The 21983-nt window shown below is 42.2% G+C and overlaps 1 protein-coding gene across 2 annotated transcripts in view; it reads left to right on the plus strand.

The window, feature by feature from the left end:
• Xrn1 (5'-3' exoribonuclease 1) overlaps positions 1–21098 on the plus strand; it is a 103923-nt gene extending 82825 nt beyond the window's left edge. Inside the window, exons 35-42 of one of the 2 annotated variants that reach the window (XM_057766678.1) lie at positions 1316–1426; positions 1786–1908; positions 2652–2811; positions 7106–7281; positions 9115–9228; positions 10380–10482; positions 16373–16533; positions 17250–21098. In XM_057766678.1, the coding sequence (XP_057622661.1) occupies positions 1316–1426; positions 1786–1908; positions 2652–2811; positions 7106–7281; positions 9115–9228; positions 10380–10482; positions 16373–16533; positions 17250–17546 (1245 nt within the window). In that variant the 3' untranslated portion in view covers positions 17547–21098. The remainder of the gene's footprint in view (positions 1–1315; positions 1427–1785; positions 1909–2651; positions 2812–7105; positions 7282–9114; positions 9229–10379; positions 10483–16372; positions 16534–17249) is intronic. The other variant, XM_057766679.1, reaches the window with a different exon arrangement.
• The last annotated feature ends 885 nt before the right edge of the window (positions 21099–21983 follow it).

The following is a 21983-nucleotide window of genomic DNA, read 5'->3' on the forward strand; positions in this document are numbered from 1 at the left end:
TAGAGAGGCAGGCGGATCTCTCTGAGTTCAAGGCCAGCCTGGACTACAGATCTAGTGCCAGGACAGGCTCCAAAGCTACAGAGAGAAACCCTATCTTGAAAAACAAAACAAAACAAAACAAAAAAAAGTCAAATTGCACAGAGTTAGAATGAGGGAGCTGAGATCATACATTATATTTTGTTTTACAAAGTCTCCACTGTTCAATAAAGAACATGTAGACATCTTAAGAACCAAAGAATTGCCGGGCGGTGGTGGCGCACGCCTTTAATCCCAGCACTTGGGAGGCAGAGGCAGGTGGATCTCTGTGAGTTCGAGGCCAGCCTGGTCTACAAGAGCTAGTTCCAGGACAGGAACCAAAAAGCTACGGAGAAACCCTGTCTCGAAAAATCCAAAAAAAAAAAAAAAAAAAAAAAAAAGAAGCAAAGAATTTGGAAATTATGTATCCTTTTAAAAAGGCATATATATCATACTTTACTACACATTTTTGAGTGGATCTCTTGGCTTGGGAACAAAGCTCAGTGGGAGCAAATGCTGATTTGTAGACAAGGTCTCTTGTAGCACAAGTTGGTCTCTTAACTCACTATGTAGGTAGCTAAGGCTAGCCTTGAACTCATGATCCTTCCACCTCTACCTTCAAAAGAGTACTGAGATTAGAGGTGTGTGCCACTACATCCATCAAAATAATGTTTTTAATAGTAAACTGAAATACATAAGTTTGAGAGAAACAATAGTACTAAAATACAGTTAGGATCTGGTAAGATCTGTGTCCTCTAAGGGCTTCTTCTTGGCCTCACTCCTGTCTTAAATTCTGACATGTTAGAAAGAATGCAGTTTTCTTTCTCCTTTTACGGTTGCTAATCCTGTTGTGAAAATGCCACTTCATGAAGCTGATTACCTCCTGATTGAGGTGAGGGGACACAAACACAGAGTCCTTATCAGTGGTTGTTGTTTATATTCAAAATTGAAAGAAATCTAAATCTTATTCACAGGTTAATGAGAATAAAGATAATCTCCTCCCCATTCTTTCTTATGGCAGTAAGAGAAAGCAATACTTGGAGCCGGAGATTTGGCTCACTAGTTAGGAGCACTGCTTGCTCTTCCATAGGACCTGGGTTCAATTCCCAGCACCTTCATGGCAGCTCACTTAAATGGTGCTGCACTGACATACATGCAGGTAAAAACACTCACACATAAAAATGAATAAATCTTTAGAGAGAGAGAATGCAATACATGAATACTTTGCTCAATTTATTCAGAATACTGTTAAAATAGTAACTATAAGTTTACTTGCACAAAAACTTACTCTTTCTTACAGACTTCTGGAGCCTCTGCCAAATGTAATATTAAACTATTGAGGAGAAATGAAAGTGCAGGAGCCTCAGAAGCCCAAAAGGTTGTGACTGGTTACCCAACTGCTATCGATAAGGTAAGTAAATAAATAAATAAATCTTTTTTTTTAATATTTATTTATTTATTATGTATACAATATTCTGTCTGTGTGTATGTCTGCAGGCCAGAAGAGGGCACCAGACCTCATTACAGATGGTTGTGAGCCACCATGTGGTTGCTGGGAATTGAACTCAGGACCTTTGGAAGAGCAGGCAATGCTCTTAACCACTGAGCCATCTCTCCAGCCCCCAATAAATAAATCTTTTATTCGCTGTTTCTTCCAAACTTTTACATCTAGGAGAATTATTGCATGAAAGTTGAAATTTTAGAGTAAAATCTAGCTTTTTACTACTTTTTTCTTCCTTTATCTTTATGCATAAATATTTATTCTTTTAGCCTCCCTCAGGAATTGAGAACTTTTTAGCATCTTTGAATATCTCTAAAGAGAGTGAAGTGCAGTCACCTCATCACGGGGAGTCTCCAGACGAGGAGCATCTGTCCCCACAGTCGTTCGCGATGGTTCGTATGCTCAGCAGCTGTAGAGCTGCATCTCTCTCTTCCATTGGCCATGTGTGCATGCCCCGTGCCCCTGTTCAAACCCTGTGTCTCACGTTGGATCATATCTGTATCACTGTCTGTTTTGGTTTGGTTTTGGTGTTTTGGTTTGATTTTGGTTTTTCGAGACAAGGTTTCTCTGTGTAACAGCTCTAACTGTCCTGGAACTCGCTCTGTAGACCAGGCCAGCTTTGAACTCACACAGATCTGCCTGTGTCTTCCTCCTGAGTGCTGGGATTAACCCCTGATTCTTGTATCACTTTCATCATCAGCTGAGGAAAACCAGGATGCTGTGAGAGACAGCCATCCCTTAGTGCTGTTGCTTTCGTAGGGTTTTGTTTTTGTTTTCCCACTAAACCGTAGATCCCTGCTTTTTAAACATTGCTGTTAACTAGGCTATAAATTAAAGAGGATAAATATTATCTCTGTATGTTGAAATATGAATGTTTTTCAGGCCTTGACCATCTATCTATTTGTCTTAGATGGATTTAGTTAGCATCTTAATTTTTAACAGCAGCAACTCTTAAAAAGAAAGAGCAAAGGCTGGGGAGATAGCTCAGTAGTAGAACTCCTGTCCAGCATGCATAAAGACACCTCAAAAGAAAAAATAACTTCAGAAAACCAAGAAGAAAGATGTATACGTTACATAAGCCTAACATTTGCTTTCTTCTCACCCCACATCTACCTATGAATCATTTTCTAAAAAGAAAGGAACACGGATGCTTAAAGAAATTCTAAAAATTGATAGCCCTGATACAACAGACAGTAAGAATGATGGAAAACAATTTGATAATGAAGTCACTGCTTCTCCCAATAGAAGAGATGAGCACGGACTCTTACCACATCCTGAACCAAGTAAGAAGCTGGGTGAGTTAACTGAGCACAGTTACTAATAGTGACTATCATTTCCAAAAGTTTGCTTCCTTTGGTGTCTTCCAAAAAAGTTTATTGGGTCTGTCTGCCTGTCTGTTTGCTGTGTGTTTACATGTACAGCACACATGTGGCCATCAGAGAACAACTTGTGTGTGTCTCAGAGATTGAACTCAGCTCATCAGGCTTGACAGCAAGCACTTTCCCCATTAAACCGTCTGACCAGCCCCATTTGTTCTTTCAAAACTAGGGGGCTGGAGAGGTGGCTCAACAGTTAATACTCGCCACATATTTGAAAAGAGCCGAGTTCAATATAACAAGCCAGGAAGCCCATAAACACCTATTATTCCACCTGCTAGGAAAGTAAGAGGATTACTAGGTCTTGCTGGCTTCCAGCCTATCTAAGCCCCAGGTTCAAGGAGAGACCCTGCCTCCCAGGAATAGACAGAGTGGTGGCAGAGGATAACCTACACGCGTTCTGGCCTTTCCTTCCTGTGCACACAGACATACACACTCACATGGACACACATACATGAAGAAATAGGTCTCAAGAGATGACTCAAGGTTAGGAGAGTGTACCTCACTTGCAAAGATCCAGACTTCACTTCCCAGCAACCATATCAAGTGTCTAACAGCCAGATAGAACCCAGTTCAAGGGGCTCCAACACTTCTGGCCTTCCCATGAGCCTGCTTTCATGTTCATAAACCCACACATGGGCACGCACACACACAAATTTATAACAGCAAATTTTTTTTAAAATTAAGTAAAATAGGCCAGGCCATGGTGGCACACACCTTCAATCCCAGCACTTGGGATGCAGAGGCAGGCAAATCTCTGTGAGTTCAAGGCTAGCCTGGTCTACAAAAGCTAGTTCCAGGACAGGTTCCAAAGCTACAGAGAAATCCTGTCTCAAAAGACAAAAAAAAGTGTGTGGGGAGGTAAAGTAAATAGTTGTTCTCTGAAGCCTGGCTTAGTGCCTCACACATGCGGCTTCTGAGCTTAGAAGGCTAATGCAGAATTTCCGTGAGTCCAAAGCCAGCCTACACTGCATAAAGAGTTCTGGGTCAGCCCGGGCTAAATCACAAAACCCTATCTGCAATAAAAATAAATAAATAAATAAATTTGTTTTGCTTTATTTTATTTTTATATGTTTTTGTGTTTTTGGGTTTTTTTTTCATTTTTCCTTTTTTGTTGTTGTTGTTTGTTTTCTTCGAGACAGGGTTTCTTTGTGTTACTTTGGAACCTGTCCTAGAACTCACTCTGTAGACCAGGCTGCCCTTGAATGCACAGAGATCCTCCTGCCTCTGCTTGATTAAAGACAAGCGCCACTACTACCAGGCTTTGTTTTTGTCTTTTCTTAAGATGGAGTCTCATTGTGGAGATATGTAGTTCAAACTGGCCAAGAACTCCATCTACCCACCCAAGACGGGGTTTTTCTGTGTAACAACCCTGGCCATCCTGGAACTCACTCTGTAGACAGGATGACATTGAACTCTCAGAAATCCGCCTGCCTCTGCCTCCTGAGTGCTGGATTAAAGGCGTGCGCCACCACCACCCAGCCTGACCAAGAACTCTTAAATTTCCTGACATTAGCTGGGGTGCTGGAACTACAGGCATACACCAACCACCATGCTTTGCTTGGTTTTATTTTGGGCTTCACTTTTTTTTTTTTTTTTTTTTTTTTAAGTTTGGACCTCTCTATGTAGTTCTGGTCTGGCTAGCCTAGAATTCACAGAGATCTACCTGCCACTGCCTCTCCCCCAAGAGCTAGTATTAAAGATCTATGGCTCCATGCCCAGCTGAGAATAATTTTTTAAAGCAGATTTGTTAATGTACACCTTTAATCCCAGCACTTGAGAGGCTGAAACAGGAAAATTGCTTCAAGTTCAAGGTTAGCCCAGGCTACGTAATTGAACTCTGTCCAAAAACAACAGTTTTTTGTGTCATTTATGCGGCATTATAAATATATAATCAAAAGATCTGTCAGCCCTACATCTTCTTGTGGCAATTTAAACTATTACAAATAAATACACAAGCCTTGAAAGACTGCCACATTCTTTTTTCCCTCATAATTTAAAGGTGATTGTATTTGTATTAAATACATTTTTAACTTTCTGGCTATCTTTCCAGTTTATAAAATGAACAGTCATTACAGATAACTTGTGATCGTAATATGTAAAGCAGTAGCACATCAGACCCATCATAGAAGCTGTCAGTTGACATCATCACATTATAACTTACCCAGTGTAGAAACTGAAAAGCTATCAAATCAACTAAAAATTATTGACAAGGGTACACATTAGAAGTATACTTTAAATCTCTGAAACCTGTGGTGTAGCACTTGGCTCAGTGATGAATTTCATTACATATCTGTCATTGTTCCTGTGCCTTAGGGACCTTACATTTTAATATTGTGCACTTACGCAGTGGTCTGCCAAAACTGACTAGGAAATGCAGACAAAACTGCATTTGAATAGAAGTTTCTCAGAGTGTCAAAAAAAAGTTTTAAATAATTTGATCTAAATTTATTAAGGATCAAAATCTGGAGCAAAGACGGTGTAGCTCTTAATACACACAGTAAATTCTGGGTAATTAATAATTTCAAAAGCTATTAAAAGCTGGGTATAGTAGCATACCTTTAATCCTAGCACTTAGAGGTAGAGGGAGGTAGATCTCTGTAAGTTCAGTGCCTGTATAGTCTATATAGACAGTTACAGGACAGTCAGAGTTACACAGAGAAACCCTATCTTTAAGATATTTTATTATGTGTGTGTGTATATATGTGTGTGTGTGTGTGTGTGTGTGTGTGTGTGTGTGTGTGTGTGTGTGGAAAGTATATATACATACATATGTAGTTATATTTATAGCTTTTTTAATGGATTTTTTAGAAAATATCTTACATTTATTTATTGTGGGCATGGGATTATACACATGCCATGGTGTCATTTGGAAGTTAGCGGACAACTCACAGCAATAAGTTTGCTTCTTTCACCATGTGATTTTTGGGAATCAAATTCAGGTCTTCTGGCTTGGCAACAGGTGACTCTAACCACTGAGAAATCTCACTGGCCCTAAAAAGCTATTAGAAATTAATTACATATTTATCATAGTGATAGATTTATTCCTGAAGTAAATCAAAATAATTTTTAAACAAAATGGACACATTTCCAAAACAAGTAAGTTTCACTTAATTTCAGTAGTTTGAAAACTGAAATTATGTTTTAGTTTTCTGTGTCATATAGCTAACTGGTTCTGTGACTTTGGGCAAGATCGTTCAACACCCTGCCCTTTCTGTTTTATAAAATACTCACTATAAGAGATTGAACTTGGGGCGTCAAGCAGGCTAGACTGTTCAACCACCAAGCTACACCCCACAACCTTTTTTATTTTGTTTTTTGAGATCTCATTAAATAGTCTAGGCTGACCTTGAACTGGTGATCCTCCTGCGTCAGATTCGTAAATACCTAGAATTAAGGATCTGCACCACCAGGGCCAGTGTTTACTCTCCCATTTTTAATCCCAGCAGTCTGGAAACAGAGGCAGATAGAGCTCTTTGAGTTTAAGGGCAGCATGGACTACATAATAAATTCTAGGCCATACACAGTGAGACCTTGTCTCAAAAAAAGAGGCTGGGTTAATTCTTCACTGACTTATGCTTATATTCAGGTGTCCTCTGTTATGCTATTTTAAAATTTTTATCTTGGTAATTATCATTAACAACCATAACCATCTAAATTTGCTTCTTGGCAATTTTTTTTAACCTTTTTTATTGGTTTTAGAGACAGAATCTCATTTTGTATCCCAGACTGGACTCAAACTGGTGACAATCCATCTGCCTCAGGATTTCAAGTACAAGTCACCATGCACAGCCTGTTATTTTTTAAATTAGTTAGCAGTTTTCTGTTTGATTTACTATAAATCTGCTATAGCTGGTGTCTTGGTCACTGTGGCTGTGAAGAGACCCCATGACCAAGGCAACTCTTATAAAATCATTTAATTGTGGGCTTGCTTAACAGTTTCAGAAGTGAGTGCATTATCATCGTGGTCACATGCACTAGCTGACAGAGAGGAACTGAGCCTGGCATGGGCCTTTGAAACCTCATAGCCCATCCCCAGTGACATTTGTCTTTCAACAAGGCCACACCTCCTAATCCTTTCAAAGAGTTCACCTCTCTGGTAGCTAAGCATTCAAATATAGGAGCCTATGGGAGCCATTCTTATCCAAACCACCACAACTGAGTAGTCCAAGATCATTTTAACTAACATGAATACTCCCTTTTGTCTTGTTAGCGTGTTTTATGAACAAGCCTCATGGTACTAATGAATACCAAAATGTTCCATCTGTGGATAATGTGTGCTGGCCTGGCCACATCCCTCCTGTGTCCACACCAGTAACCGAACTTGCTCGAATTTGTTCCCTTGTTGGAATGCCTCAACCAGATTTCTCCTTTCTGAGAACAACTCAGGTATAAGTATACTGCTATTTGATGTCTACGTGGGTATAATCTTTAACTGAGCAGCATAATTGGGTGAAAAGTCTTTAGCTAGAAAAAATACAATAGTGTGGAGGTTGTTTTGTTTGTTTGAGTGAGGGGTTTTTTTGCTTGTTGTTTGAGGAATTGATTTTCAGCAGCACTAGGAATTGAACTAAAGGTCTCATATACTCTACCAACAGAATGTATAAGATCACTCCTAAAGCTCAAGGACAGTAGTAGATTTTCTGCGTACCCCGTAATAAGTTTATCTGCTGACACTGGAAGCCAGATCAAGCTAAACTGAAAAAGTGTTAGAACAGGTACATTGAGCAAAGTAGCTTCCAGGAGGGTTCTCCAGCCCCAGAGATCAATCAAGGCCAGAGAAGTCATGCACCCAAACTAAAGCAGGGAGATTTTATAAATTGTAAGCAACGGGTGATGATTTGTCTGCCACGGCTGGGTTTGTGCCCAAGTATCATCAAAAGCTGAGCTCTTAGGTGGGCACTTTGACAGCTGGCAGCTTCAGGGGAAGAAGCTGCAACAGCCACCAAGAATGCAGGACTGGGCTTTTTGGTGCCTTTCCTTCATTCAGAGTGCCTGTGGGAGTTGGAAATAGGGGAGGGATTAGACAGAGACTGGAATGGGGCTTTCCAAGCCTTGTAGGGGCCAACTGGAAGATCCAACCAAACAAGAACCTCTGAGTCTCTCACATATAGGCAGCTCTATTACCAGGTGCTGCTTAAGTGTGGCAGGAAACGACTATGCCAGCAGTTTCTGTCGGTGGCCAGTGTCTCATCCTGTGGGCCAGTCGTGTCACAGTTTCTCATCTCTACAGTAACGGGAAGTTTTTCATAAGCAATTTGGGGTTTTGGTTTTGGTTTGGTTTGGTTTTTTGAAGCAGGGATTCTCTATATAACAGCCCTAGCTGTCCTGGAACTTGCTCTGTAGACCAGGCTGGCCTCGAACTCATAGAGATCCTCTGGCCTCTGCCTCCTTAGTGCTGGGATTAAAAGGTGTGCCACCACTGCCTGGCTATTTTTTTGTTTGTTTGTTTGTTTTTGATGTAAAACTTTGTTAGCAAAAGGCTTCATTTGCCAATTCTTAGAATAGAAATGAAAAGACTTTGCCAGCCTTTGTTTTCATTGAAATGCTTGGTGCTCAGTCTGTTTAGACACCTTGTTCTTTGTTCTGTTTTAAGCTTCTTTCCCGTGTAATCAGATTGATCTCTAATTCCTAAGTGCAAACAATCCCATCTTCTCCCATCAGACTTTCAAAGAGCTAGGACTTCAGGCCCTGCTCTAGAGAACATTCTACCTTGTGAATATTAAAAAATAAGGCATTAATCTGCAACATTCAGGAGGCAGAGGCAGGCAGATCTCTAAGTTTAAGGCCAGCCTGGTCTATATGGAGAATTCCAGGTCTGCCAGAACTACATAGACCCTGAATTTTTATATTTTTTTTAAGAAAATAAAGATAAGGCAAAATTATAAAACAATTTCCTGGGAACCTAAAACTTAAGTGAGATTATTCTTCTTTGATTAGACAAAGCTTTAGGAGAGGAAGTTGGGTTCCTAGACAGATAATTTTTTTTTATTTATTTATTTTTATTTTTATTTATTTATTTTTTTTTTTGGTTTTTCGAGACAGGGTTTCTCTGTGGTTTTGGAGCCTGTCCTGGAACTAGCTCTTGTAGACCAGGGTGGTCTCGAACTCACAGAGATCCGCCTGCCTCTGCCTCCCGAGTGCTGGGATTAAAGGCGTGCGCCACCACCGCCCGGCTCCTAGACAGATAATCTTATGGACATCTATATTCTCTTGTTTTAGACAATGACAGTTTGTCAGGTGAAACTTTCCAATGGTTTACTGGTACATGGGCCACAGTGCCACTCTGAAAGTGAAGCCAAGGAGAGAGCTGCACTTTTTGCTTTACAACAACTGGTAAGAGTCATTCATGAATTCTCTACTAAGTTTTTAAGATTAAGAGTGTCTGTGTACACAGTGAGACCAGAGGAATGGGGGAGTCAGATCCCCTGGATCTGGAGTTACAGGTGGCTATGAGGTGCCCCATGTCCGTGCTGGGAATCAAACTTCATCCTCAGGGAGAACAGCAAGTGCTCTTAACCACTAAGCTATCTCCCACCTGTTAGTTTAGAATTTTTTTTCCTTTTTTTTAATTGATTCTTTGTGGGTTTCACACCATGCATCCTGATCCCATTCATCTCCCCACCTCTTCGTATCCAGCCCCTGCCCTTGCTAGCTCCCCCTCAAAATACAATAATTTTTTTTTTTAAAACTAAGAGGAAAAAAACATGTAAAAAGTCTTGGTGTAGAAGCTGTGCTGTGACACTGAGTCACACAATACACCCTTTAGTCCATTCATCTCTACTTGTAAGTATTACAATGAGTCATTGGTCTGGCTTGAGGCACCTGGCTTCTGCTACACCCTTGATACTGGGCCCTCACTGGGACTCATCTTGGATACCCTGTTGCTACCTTATATCATGGAGACCCTGCAGCTTTGGATCCACAGGTTTGGCCCCTTCACATGCTCCAGCGGTTCATAGATGAGGTGGATTGGGATGGGCCAACTCACAGCCCTGGGTGTTGGTCTGCCTGCCAGCTTTGCCTCATTGACACCACCAGGGAGAGCTCTCCAGCTCTGCCCCATCTAGCTCACTCAGTGCAGCAAGGAGCCGCTGGTTCTCCTGCTCTCTCACACCTCCAGGGCTAGCTCTACTGTTTTGCCCAAGCGAGGTACAGAGCCCACTCTCCCACTCTTGAGCTCCCAAGGCCAACTCTTCCGCCTTTCACAGATGGCAAGGGATGAGGGCATTTTTCCCTCTCCCATGCCACTGTATGGCAGATGAGCAGGGGTGGGATCAGCTCTCTACTCTCATGCCCTCAGAGTGGGCTCACTTGTACTCCCTTATCGCTACAGTGTTGCTCAGGTGAGGTGCGGGGCGTTCTTCCACTCTCTCAGGACCTCAGGACCAGCTCTCTCACCCACCAAAGCTATCTGTTAGATTTTTTATTAGTCTCTACAGAAATGGTTTGTTGTTTTGCCTTACAGTTTTTCAATACTTCCACAGGGCTCCTTTGGTGTGAATTATCCTTTGCCTCCACCAATATTTCCCAGTTATCCTCCAGCTGTACCATCTGGAACCATTCCGCCCATTTTTCCCCAACCTGCTGGTAAGATATTTTGCTTTTCTAAGTATTATCCTTGAGTTACTATTTTCTCCACATTTTTTTTTTTTTTTTTTTTTTTTTTTTTTTTTTTTTTTTTTTGGTTTTTCGAGACAGGGTTTCTCTGTAGCTTTGGAGCCTGTCCTGGAACTCCCTTTGTAGACCAGGCTGGCCTCGAACTCACTAAAAAACACATTTTTATTGAGAGTTTTTTGAGGGTTTTGTTTTGTGTTTCTAATTACATTTAGTGTACACATACATTAAGATGTACCATTTTTTGTGTTTTAGGGTTTGATTTCTTTTTAAGACAATGTTTCATGTATCCTAGACCAGCTTTGAATTTCTAATTTCTCCTTCTCTGCCTCCTGAGTGCTGGAATTACAGTGTACCCACAACCCTGAATTGAAGAACCATCACTAAAAATCAAAAAAGTTTATAACTTGCAGTTACCTTTTCTTCCTGCCCTATTAGATTAAATAATAAGGAATTTTAAAAGTGAAGCCTTTGGGGATAAATAGAGAGAAGAAATATCAGCAGAATAGAAATTTGAGAACAGTTTGCAGTGAATAAAGCATGGACCAAGTCAGCTTAGCAGAGCAGGGTTAATTGCAAACCACAGGCCCTGCAGTAGGGGTTACCAGTAGGGGTCTTCGCAGACCGCATTTGCTTAGCATATGCAAAGCCCCCGAGGCTCAATCTCCAGCTCTGTGGAGCCAGCGAAATAAAATCAGGATTGTATGAAAAAAGAATAATTGAAAAGAAAAGTGATTTGTAATTGTATCCGTTACTCCCTGTCACTGTGACAGAGCAGCTTACAGAAGGAAGGGTTTATCTGGTTTACTGTTTCAGAGGAGGAGCCCTAATGGGAGGGAAGGCAGGGTGACAGATGACTACAGCCAGAAGCTGAAAGATCCCATAGAGAAAAAAAGCTGGGCATGGAGCAAGGCCGTAAACTGAGGAGAGCCTGCCCCCAGTGACACACCTCAGACTGCACATCCTCAAGCTTCCATAACTCCCCAATATCCGAGCCTGTGGGGTGCACTTCTCATTCTAAGCCAGCACATTCTGTTCTGCCTGTGCAGGCTCATGGCCGTCTCGGAATGCTGCATGCATTTAGTCCAGCCCTAACAGTCTCAGTGGTCTCTATCGGTCTCAGCATGGTTCAGAAGTCCAAAGCCCAAGTCTCTTTTGAGACCCAAGGCAATCTCTTAATGTGTAGATTCAAAAGGCAAATTACTTCCTATGGGGAGTCAACAAAGTCTAGGGCATTGCTTTGAGGCAGGACCAAGACCCTTCCCACTATATCTAGGCTGAGCAAGGTATCCCTCCAGAGAGAATGGGTTCCAAAATGCCAGAACAAGAAGTAGCGATAAATCCTGGTCCCACTGCCAGGGGTTCCACCTCCACAGTCTGTCCCAGCCATACAACTGTCACCCACATTCAGAGGGCCTAGTTTGATCCTGTGCTGGTTCCCTCATGTCAGGCTAGCATTGGAAGCTCCCATTAGCTCAGGTAGACTGTTTCCGTGGGTGTCCCCATCATGGTCTTGACCTCTTTGCTCACATTCTCACTCCTCCCACTCTTCTACTGGACTTTGGGAGTTCGGCCCAGTGCTCAGCTGTGGTTCTCTGCATCTGGCTTCCATCAGTTGCTGGATGGATGTAGGTTCTGTGATGACATTTGAGATAGTCATCATTCTGACTATAGGGCAAGGCCAGTTCAGTCACCCTCTCCACTATTGCTTAGGGTCTTAGCTGGGGATCCTTGTGTATTCCTGGGAATTCTCTAGTGCTAGGCTTCTTGCTAGCCCCGTAATGGCTCCCTCAATCAAGATAAGTCTTTCCTTGTTCTCTGTCTCTGTCCTACCCCCATTCTACCAACCCATTCCCTATAGTTCTCCTCTCCCCTTCCTTTTTCCCCACCTCTTCCCCTTCAGCCTTCCCTTCTCTTCCCTCCCTGCAGTTATCTCAGGAGATCTTGTCTCTTTCCCCTTCCCCAGGGGATCTATGTATGTTTTTCTCAGGGTTCTCCTTGTTACTTAGCTTCTCTGGGGCCTTGGACTATAGGCTCCTTATCCCTTGCTTTACATGCCATGCTCACATCTCTGGGTCTGGGTCACCTCACTCGGGATGGTTTTCTTAGTTCTATCCATTTCCACGCAAATTTCAAGACGTCATTGTTTATTACTGTTTATTACATTGTGTAAATTTAGCACACTTTCTTTATCCATTCTTCACTTCAGGGGCATCTAGGTTGTTTCCAGGTTCTGGCTGTTAAAAATACTCTATGGCCGGGCGGTGGTGGCGCACGCCTTTAATCCCAGCACTCGGGAGGCAGAGGCAGGCGGATCTCTGTGAGTTCGAGACCAGCCTGGTCTACAGAGCTAGTTCCAGGACAGGCTCCAAAGCCACAGAGAAACCCTGTCTCGAAAAAAAACAAAAAAACAAAAAAAAATACTCTATGAACATAGTTGAACAAATGAGGACTAGATGGGGGGTGGGAAGAGAGAAAGGTGGAGGGAGGAGGAGGAGAGGAGGGAGTGGGAAATGGATTTGACATGTAAAATGAGAAAAGATAATTTAAAAAAAAAAATGAAGAAGAGTAAGATAATTAAAAATTCTATGAATCTTATATTCATCAATGTATTTTATTATATACTCTTAATACTCTGCCCCCAAAGAAGGGCAAATTACATACTTCGAACATAGAATGCCAAAGAATATACATCCCTAGTTCAAAAGAGAGAAATGAGGGCATAGTAAGGATTGAACCAGAACAGGATCTAGCTCAACAGAGCAAACACAGAATCCCACAGCTGTAGGTCCAATGTCTGGGTCTTTAATTTCATAAGACTTAGATGACTCCAAGTTTGCTGCCAGCAGCAAACTTCCTTCCCTCTTTCCCTCCCCTATCCCCTTTGCCTCAGAGTGATTCCACTCTCTGTATGGAGATGTCTTTGGCAGATGTCTCATGACTATGATCTTTCAACATCATGGGGTCTCCACCACAACTCAGATTTCATTTTCTTTCTTTTTGTTTGTTTGTTTGTTTTTTCGAGACAGGGTTTCTCTGTAGCTTTGGGGCCTGTCAAAGCCTGTCCTGAAACTACTGAAACTAGCTCTTGTAGACCAGGCTGGCCTTGAACTCATAGAGATCTGCTGGGATTAAAAGTGTGCACCACCACTGTTCGGCTCCCCAGACTTCATTTTATAGCTATATATGATGGCCTCTCACAGGCTCTTTATAGGGATTCATTTGTCACACATTGTCTGGCCTCAGGTGTTACCTGAAAACATGCAGATAGAATCCATGAGCCCTTCTCCCTGATTTTTGCATTTTTCATGCCTCCAAAGATGGTACACTGACAAGTCTGACTGCCGTGTAGGGTTGGTCCTCACCCCCTTCAACCACTGTAGTAGCAGGCTTTCATGAACTGCAGCTGTTGCTTTCTAGGGACAAGCTGCAGTTTAGGCTTTTTCCTTTTACGGGTTAGAGGCTTAGCTAGGATAGGATCCTCCCTTGTGGTATTTTCCCCATTGTTCCCGTGCAGAGCAGGAAATCTCTCTTTAAGTGGCAGTCATCTCAATGACAATGACAGCCTCTTTTAGCAATTGCCCTGACTGTACATTGAGCTTCCTATTGTACCTAAAATACCATAACCTTAGCTTATAATTCTAAAGGGAAAATCCCCTTTTATCTCCAAATGCCCTTATCTCCAAACTGCATTTTTTATTTCTTTCTGCCCTCCTTGCTCTTTTTTATTATAGACCTGTGTATACATTATCAATAACAAACATGCCGTAGACTTGATGTTATGCCGTCTTGAAAAAGAAGTTAACCTTTTGAGTTCAGCCTCATGTAAATTCTCAGGACATGGACAGAAAACAGCGAGATTGCTTACAAAAATATCACAGTGTCTCTACTCCAGTAGTTAACACAGTCCTTGTTCCCCTCTAAAGCTTCATGAACTAGGCCTCTATCTTCTGCATTGCTCTCAGCCATACTGTTTTCTAGAATGGCCCATTAAGCTCTGGTTACAGCATTCAGCCACTTTTCTAGTCCAAACTTGCAAAATCTTTCACATTCCTGAAAAGTACCACATGGTCAACACCCGACTCCTGTATCAGTTGCTCTTCTGCTGCTGGGATAAAATCCCGGGGGGGGGGGGGGGGAATGGTCCATAATGGACACAGACATGGCAGCAGATGGCTGAGGCAGAGAGCTGAGAGCTCACATACTCAAATAGCAGAGAGAACAGCGCACACAGCCATAAACTCTCAACGCTGCTTCCCAGGAACACATTTCCTCAGCAAGGCTCCATCTGCCAAAGATTCCATAATTCCCCAAACAGCACCACCAACTGGGGACTGTATTCAAATACCTGAGCCTGTGGGTTACATGTCTCTTTTAAACCATCACAGTTGTTGACTTGAAACTGTAAAAGTGTGATAAAAACTAGGAAATAAGAAATAACAAAAATTTAGAGTACCAGTGCACAGATCTGCAACCCCTGTTTTAGGCACTCCAGAGAAAGAAATGAGAGGGAGGGAGGGAGGGAGGGAGGGAGGGAGGGAGGGAGGGAGGGAGGGAGGGAAGAGAGAGAGAGAGAGAGAGAGAGAGAGAGAGAGAGAGAGAGAGAAATTCTTAGAACTAAAGAACATGCATCTCTAGACTAAAAGGAACAATATTATAATAAAAAGAAGCAGGTTGTCTTGAAATTCAAAATACCAGGTCCAGAGAAATGGCTCAGTAGGGAAAGACCTTGCTGCAAAACCTGAAGACCTGTATTAAATTTCTGTGTCCCTCATGGTGGAAGGAAACAATTGATTCCCATGATTTGTCCCCTGATCTGCACACAAAGATTCCTGAGACTCAAGAATCTGGCTTGCTAGATTTTAGTCACTCTGCTATGGAGTCTGCATTTCACAAACTCTCCAAGTAGCTCAGTCTGTTTCCAACAGGCAACATAAGAGAGTCCTTGAATTATAATACGAAAATAGAGAAAAGAAATTCTCCCTGTCCCATGAAAGTGATTTCAAGAATAGAGCTTTGGGTATTTTGTAAGTTGAGCTCACTGTGGACACAACTTAGCATTTGGGTCAGGTGAGAACCTTATGATATCTGTCTTTGTTCCCAGACCTTCCTCAGAGAGAAGCTTCATGATCATTTATGTGGTCATGAAACCAAACAAACGGGATTTTGAGAATAAGGAAGGACCAGAGTTCTTTGCAATCCACACCATTTCATACCAGTAAGCCAGGGTCTCCGGAAGCCAAGAAATGATACCACAGGAAAGTCCAGTTTCTTCAAAGTCCCATAACTATGGCTGTTCCTCAGCACTCGGGAGGCAGAGACAAGCAGATCTTTGTGAGTTCGAGGCCAGCCTGGTCTACAAGAGCTAGTTCCAGGACAGGCTCCATAGCTACAGAGAAACCCTGTCTCGAAAAAAAAACAAAAAAAAAAACTATGGCTGTTCCTAAGGCTCATGTCACATTTGGTACTGTTGGCCTCTGTGGGCCAGCATCACCGTAACTGCATGCATTTATTTATTTATTTATTTATTTATTTATTTATTTATTTATTTATTTATTTTGGTTTTTCGGGACAGGGTTTCTCTGTGGCTTTGGATCCTGTCCTGGAACTAGCTCTGTAGACCAGGCTGGTCTCGAACTCACAGAGATTCACCTGCCTCTGCCTCCCAAGTGCTGGGATTAAAGGCGTGCGCCACCACCGCCCGGCCTAACTGCATTTATTTAGGTAGTTTTAGGGCTCTAAGAAAGAGCCCCGGGACTGAATGACGTAACACACAAGAGCAGTTACAGCTGCCGAATGAGGTAGAGGAACTGAAAAAGGCTAGCAGAGAGAGTCTTAATCTCCGGATCTTGGTTTTTAACAGCTAATATAATGCCTTCATCGCCTCATCTCTTTGGCTCAGTGCCATGGAGACCACCAGTGCCCGTTGCTGGGAAGGCCTTCCACCATCCTTCTTATCCTGGAACCATGCCCTTGGCTGGAGGAGTGCCAAGTGGGGCACACAATCAGTTCATACCTCTACAGGTGAGAGCTGGGAAGGAAAATGTGGTTTTTAACAGTTACTTCTTTTTTAATATTCAGAACACAACTATTGATAAAATATATATATATATATATATATATATATATATATATATATATATATAGTTATAACTTCCTAGTACTGACTGGAAATCCTTTGTGTATGAGCTAAGCTTACAATAGTGATACACTTCAGCTGATCTCTGGTCTGAGTTTATGTTCTAAGAAGTAATACTAATTGTAGCAAGTAATAAAAATCTTTTTTTTTTTTATTTTTCGAGACAGGGTTTCTCCGTAGCTTTTTTTTTTTTTTGGTTCCTGTCCTGGAACTAGCTCTTGTAGACCAGACAGGCCTTGAACTCACAGAGATCCGTCTGCCTCTGCAATAAAAATCTTTTTAAAGGTTTATTTGGGTTTAGTTATGTGCATGGGGGAGGGTATGTTGTTCACAAGGACAGATGCCCTGGGAGGTCAGAGGCGTTGGATCCCCCGAAGCAGAGTTACAGAGCAGCAGACATGGACACTGGGATCAAACTCAGATCCCCTGCAGGAGCAGTACCCCATCCTCTAGCCGTCTCTCCAACCCCTGTTAGAATACTTCACTGCTAATAATAAGTAGAAGTCAAAAATCAGCAGCAACTGCAGCCTGTTTTATGGTGTTTTCTGACATCAGCTCCCCCCACCACATTGTTAGTTAATGATACTGTTATTCCTTAAAGGTTACGAAAAAAAGGGTTGCAAACAGGAAGCATTTTGAGAATAAGGAGGCCCAGAGTTCTCAAGCCACACCACTTCAGACTAGCCAGCCAGGATCTTCTGAAGCCACCCAAGTAATTCCACAAGAAAGCCCATCAGCCTCTTTGAAGTGCTCTCAGGATGCCCAGCCCATGTCGTCTCAAGTGGACACTGCCGCCCAAGGCCATGGTGTGTCCCACCAGAAACCAGCACCGAGCTCCTCAAGAAGGAAATCAAGGAAACTGGCCGTCAACTTTAGCGGTCCCAAACCTTCTGAATAAATTTGGTACCTGGGAATTAATTTCTTTTATTTCCATCTACCTTTTTATAAATTTATATCTATGTGTCAGAAATGTGCTATTTTAGAATATGTTTAGATTGAATATTTGTATTTTTAAGTTATCAGGCACTTTTCATGCTATTTAAGACTATATCAAATTGTGCACTTTAAATATGTGCAATTTGTTGTACATCAGTGATACCTCAATAAAACTGTAAAAAAGATCAAATTAAATCTTGTATTAAAATAAATATCAAATTGGGCATGGTAGTTCATGCCTATAACCCTCATGCTTGAGAAGCTGAGACAGGAGGATTGCCATATATTTAAGGTTAGCCAAGACTACATAATGAGTCCCTGGCCAGCCTGAAACCTTGCTTCAAAACCAAAAATATAAAGTAGATATCAGTGGGCTAAATGTTAAAATGTACCACTCTAACTAACCATTGGCTTCCTCATTAGAAACATCCTTGACCTATAAATTAGTCATCATATTATCATAATTATAAGCTTTTTTACACTATTATTGAGGGATAGTTAAATGGAGCATGAATTAGGCCTCCTAATTTCCTAAGTATGGGTTTTACCTCTCTTTAATGATGTAGCAACGTGGCTGGGAGAATGGTCCTTGCTCCATCATCACACGAGTCTGTTGCCAGAGGCAGTACCAGCATGCTCTGGAGCTAGCACACTGGCCCTGGAGCCAGCATGGAGCCAGCGCACTGACTGGTGCTGCCAGCGTTGCTCTGTTCTAAACCTGTACCAAAGCAGCTCTAGAAAACCCTCCCAATCATCCGTCTGGCTGCTTCGAACTTGGAATAGCAATCGAGAGTTGAGAAATGACTTTTTTCTTAGATTGTTCAAAAACCAGCATTAAGAATTTCTAATAAAATTAAGTTTCACAATCTCCAGGGTACAATGATTACAAATCAGTCTTCAAATAGCGTACAGTGCAAAATCTTAATCACTTCATTCTTGCTTAGGCTTCTTGGCTTTTGTTCGTCTTGAGATGGGGTCTTGCTGTGTAGTGCTGGCTGGCCTAGTACCCATGGCAGTCCTCCAGGCTCTGGGATTCCAGCCGTGCATCAGCACACCCACCTGTGTGACTTCTTCCCTGCTTACTTCATGTATGTGAAAGCTCATCAGGGGTTCATGTGTAGAGCTTCCCTGGACTGACAAGATTTTAAACTTTTTAAAAATTCCAATGTGTTTGTGTGTACGTTATTTCCTGCCTGGCCCATTCCAGTTGTGCGTTTTGGCACTTGCTGAGCTGCTCAGTGATGCCACATCCGTCTCTGCATGTCACTCATGTCTGTTGTTCATACTGCTGAAATGATTTGGATTTTATGAAATTTCTCAATGACATCAGGACCCGCATTTATATATGGACATATATTTATCTTGTGGTTTTGTGATATGTTTATATTTTTAAGGATAAAATGATCATACTTTTTAAAAAGTAGGAACCAGTCTCTGTATGGAGCTGCTGATTGCTGTGTGTGATTTCATTAGGTCTCTGCAAACTCTGCCATGCATCCTACTGCTTTTGAAAATGCTGGTGGTGAACTGAATTCCTTTCTCTGCTGATTCCAGTGTTTCTCTAAATGAGGGCAGGATATATGTATACTAGTGCCTTTAGTATAAGAGGTAAATGGTTGTTTTCTTCACTGTCTGTGCTCATGTGACTTTCTGTTACTGTTTGTCAGTGCCCAGCACTTCCTCACATGCAGGCAGCCTGGGGTAAGGCTCAGGACATCCTTGGTGTCCGTCCTCTCAAACTCTACTTTCACGGGAAGCACCCTTTGCAGGTGCAAGGGAATGCTTGGGTATGGCACTGTTGTGACAGCCCCTTGCAAGAATCCCACTCAGATTTTTTCTACTTACTCCTGTGCGATGGTTCAGAACACAGAGAAAGGATCCCTTTTGAAAATTGCCTAAGAGATTTTAGTCAACACAGTGCCATTGAACCTGTAAAGGTATTTCTCTAAAATTTGAGCACAAGCTAGTAATTCTATATGGAGAGCCAGTAAGAATATTTGACCTTCCTTTTAAAAACAAAAATAAAAATGCTAAGAGTCAAACTTGAAGAGAAAATAAAATAAGAGAGGATTGTGTATTGGCAGATAGGCAGTATGATGTATTTTCTGCCCCTCCCCCATAGTCCTATTCTCAACGCAGGGCTGACGCCTAGGACAGGTGCAGCCTCTGGAAGATGAGGGGCATGCCTGTCCTGACAGCTGAGTAGCTATGAGGACACGGGATCTAGCACATCTCTGCAACAGCTGCACTGTGGGACACATACAGCTTCCCCCTCTGGGTATAGAGCAGTCTGAGCCCACCCTCAAGATTCTAAAATATGCTCAGTTGGCTGTTGAATCTAAGAATTTTGGTGAAAATGGTGAACTCTGGTCACACACACAAAAAAAAAGGTTCTCCCTGACTGTGTTCATGTAACTAGAAAAGTTATTTGATTAAACCTTCCCCTCCTTACTGGAAACTGTTGCTAATATCCTTGTTCAACAAGTCTTTTTTAAGCAATTTAAGTTAATTTAAAGACCATCTTCTGCTGTCATAATTGGTTGTAATTGTCCACACCTTGAATCCCAGAATCTAGGAGGTGGAGCAGATTCCCCCCCTATCATTTTGAGAGAATCAGAATGAGAATGTGCTCCACAGCCTGCTTTAAATGCTTGCTCCCTCGGGCTCCCTCTTTCCTCCCCCTCCACTCCATCCCTCTCCCCTCCTCGCCCCTGCTGCATAGCCCTTTCAGTCCCTCAGCCTCTACCTCCTAAATTCTGAGGTTACAGAGTATGGTTCCATGCCCAGTATGCTTTAAGTACTATTAATCCTGCCTTTCCTTTACAGTTACAGGTACGTGCGTGCGTGCGTGTGTGTGATGTTTCAAGACAGGAATTCTCTGTGCACCCTTGGCTGTCCTAGAACTCACTCTGTAGTTCAGGCTGGCCTCGAACTCACAGAGATCCGCCTTCCTCTGCCTCCCAAGTGCTGGGATTAAAGGTGTGGACCACCACCACACAGCTGGATTTTAGTTTTTAACTTTGGGGGTGGGGGTGGTTCAAGTGTTTTATATTTCCTTCTCCCTAAACACTACTTGGAGTGTTCTCATCTAACACTTGGATAGTCAGTGCTGTGCTGTGTATCAAAGTGTTTCGCATTTTCCTCATTAGACGGCGGTTCATACACATCTATCTTCCTTGCCTTCTTTCCTCATGTAACTATTTTGTAAGTAACTGGAATTTTTGATTAGATCTTAGAGCAGTATTTTATTAAAAATTCCAAAGGGAAGACTTCTTTATGCCCATTTTGTAATTTTTATTTTAAATATCTTTACACTGTATGTCAACTTTATCTAAAGTGTTTTAAACTTACCTGGGATGGACTCCAAGTGTATTGTTATGTTGTACATTTGTAAGTTCATAGCACGAATTTAACCTCAAAGTGTTGTGCAAAGGGATTTCAACATGCAGCAGTCACTGAAGGTCTAGACATGTGTACGTGTTAAATGTGCTGTGGTTTGATTAAAGACTGAATGATGGCGTACGTGCCTTTGCTTACTATTCTGTGCATTCATAGGAAAGCTGAAGTGTCAGCTTGTATTTCAGCCCCACTGTGCACAGCGTTTGGTTAGAGTCTTTCTTGTTCTCAGTTGGAGCCTCATTTCCCATGCTGATGTCAAACCATGAGATTCTCCTGCCTCAGACTCCTGCGAGTTAGAGTTACAGGCCTGTGCCACCATGCCCCACCTGGATGTCCTTTTAGCTCTTAATCGAGTACTCCATTATTATAAATTGAGTCATCGTGACTGATGGAAATCTGAATTATACAATCAGGTGGTGTGATTCACATCTCGGCTCTACCTCTTTGTGCATACATCACAGTGTTGTCACTGGCAAGTGATGGGAAGTTTTGTTTCAGGCTCCGCACCCCCGAAAGAGAGGAGACAGACACCATTCCCCAGGGTCTGCCTGGGTAAATGATGAAGTGAGAAGAGACCTCTCATCTGAGGTTCCTGGCTCCAAATCTTCAGATCTGAGTTCAGAACCTGGAGTAACTGCAGAAACCAAGAGAGTAAAAGGGGCCAGTGCATGGGTGGGGGAGCAGTAGAGATGGGGTAGCAGGATGCAAGCGCTGTAAAGGGGGAGATGGAGGGTCTCATTAGAAAGGGGGATGTAGATAAAATAACAAGGTGTCTGCACATTCATAAGGAATCATGCTATTAACTGCCTAAAAATACCTATAATACACATCAGGTTTACACATAAGTGAGGGTGTATTTTTTAAATAAAATTCTCTCATCTGTGCTGACAATGTTACCTCAAGAGCCAGAGATCATCTAATGAAACGCCTAACACCGGGGACCAGAACCCCTCTTTTGAGTTGTTGGTCAGGGCTGTCCAAGAGACTCCCCCAAACATCA

This window comes from Chionomys nivalis, chromosome 4 (assembly GCF_950005125.1).
Source record: "Chionomys nivalis chromosome 4, mChiNiv1.1, whole genome shotgun sequence".
Lineage (NCBI taxonomy): Eukaryota > Metazoa > Chordata > Mammalia > Rodentia > Cricetidae > Chionomys > Chionomys nivalis.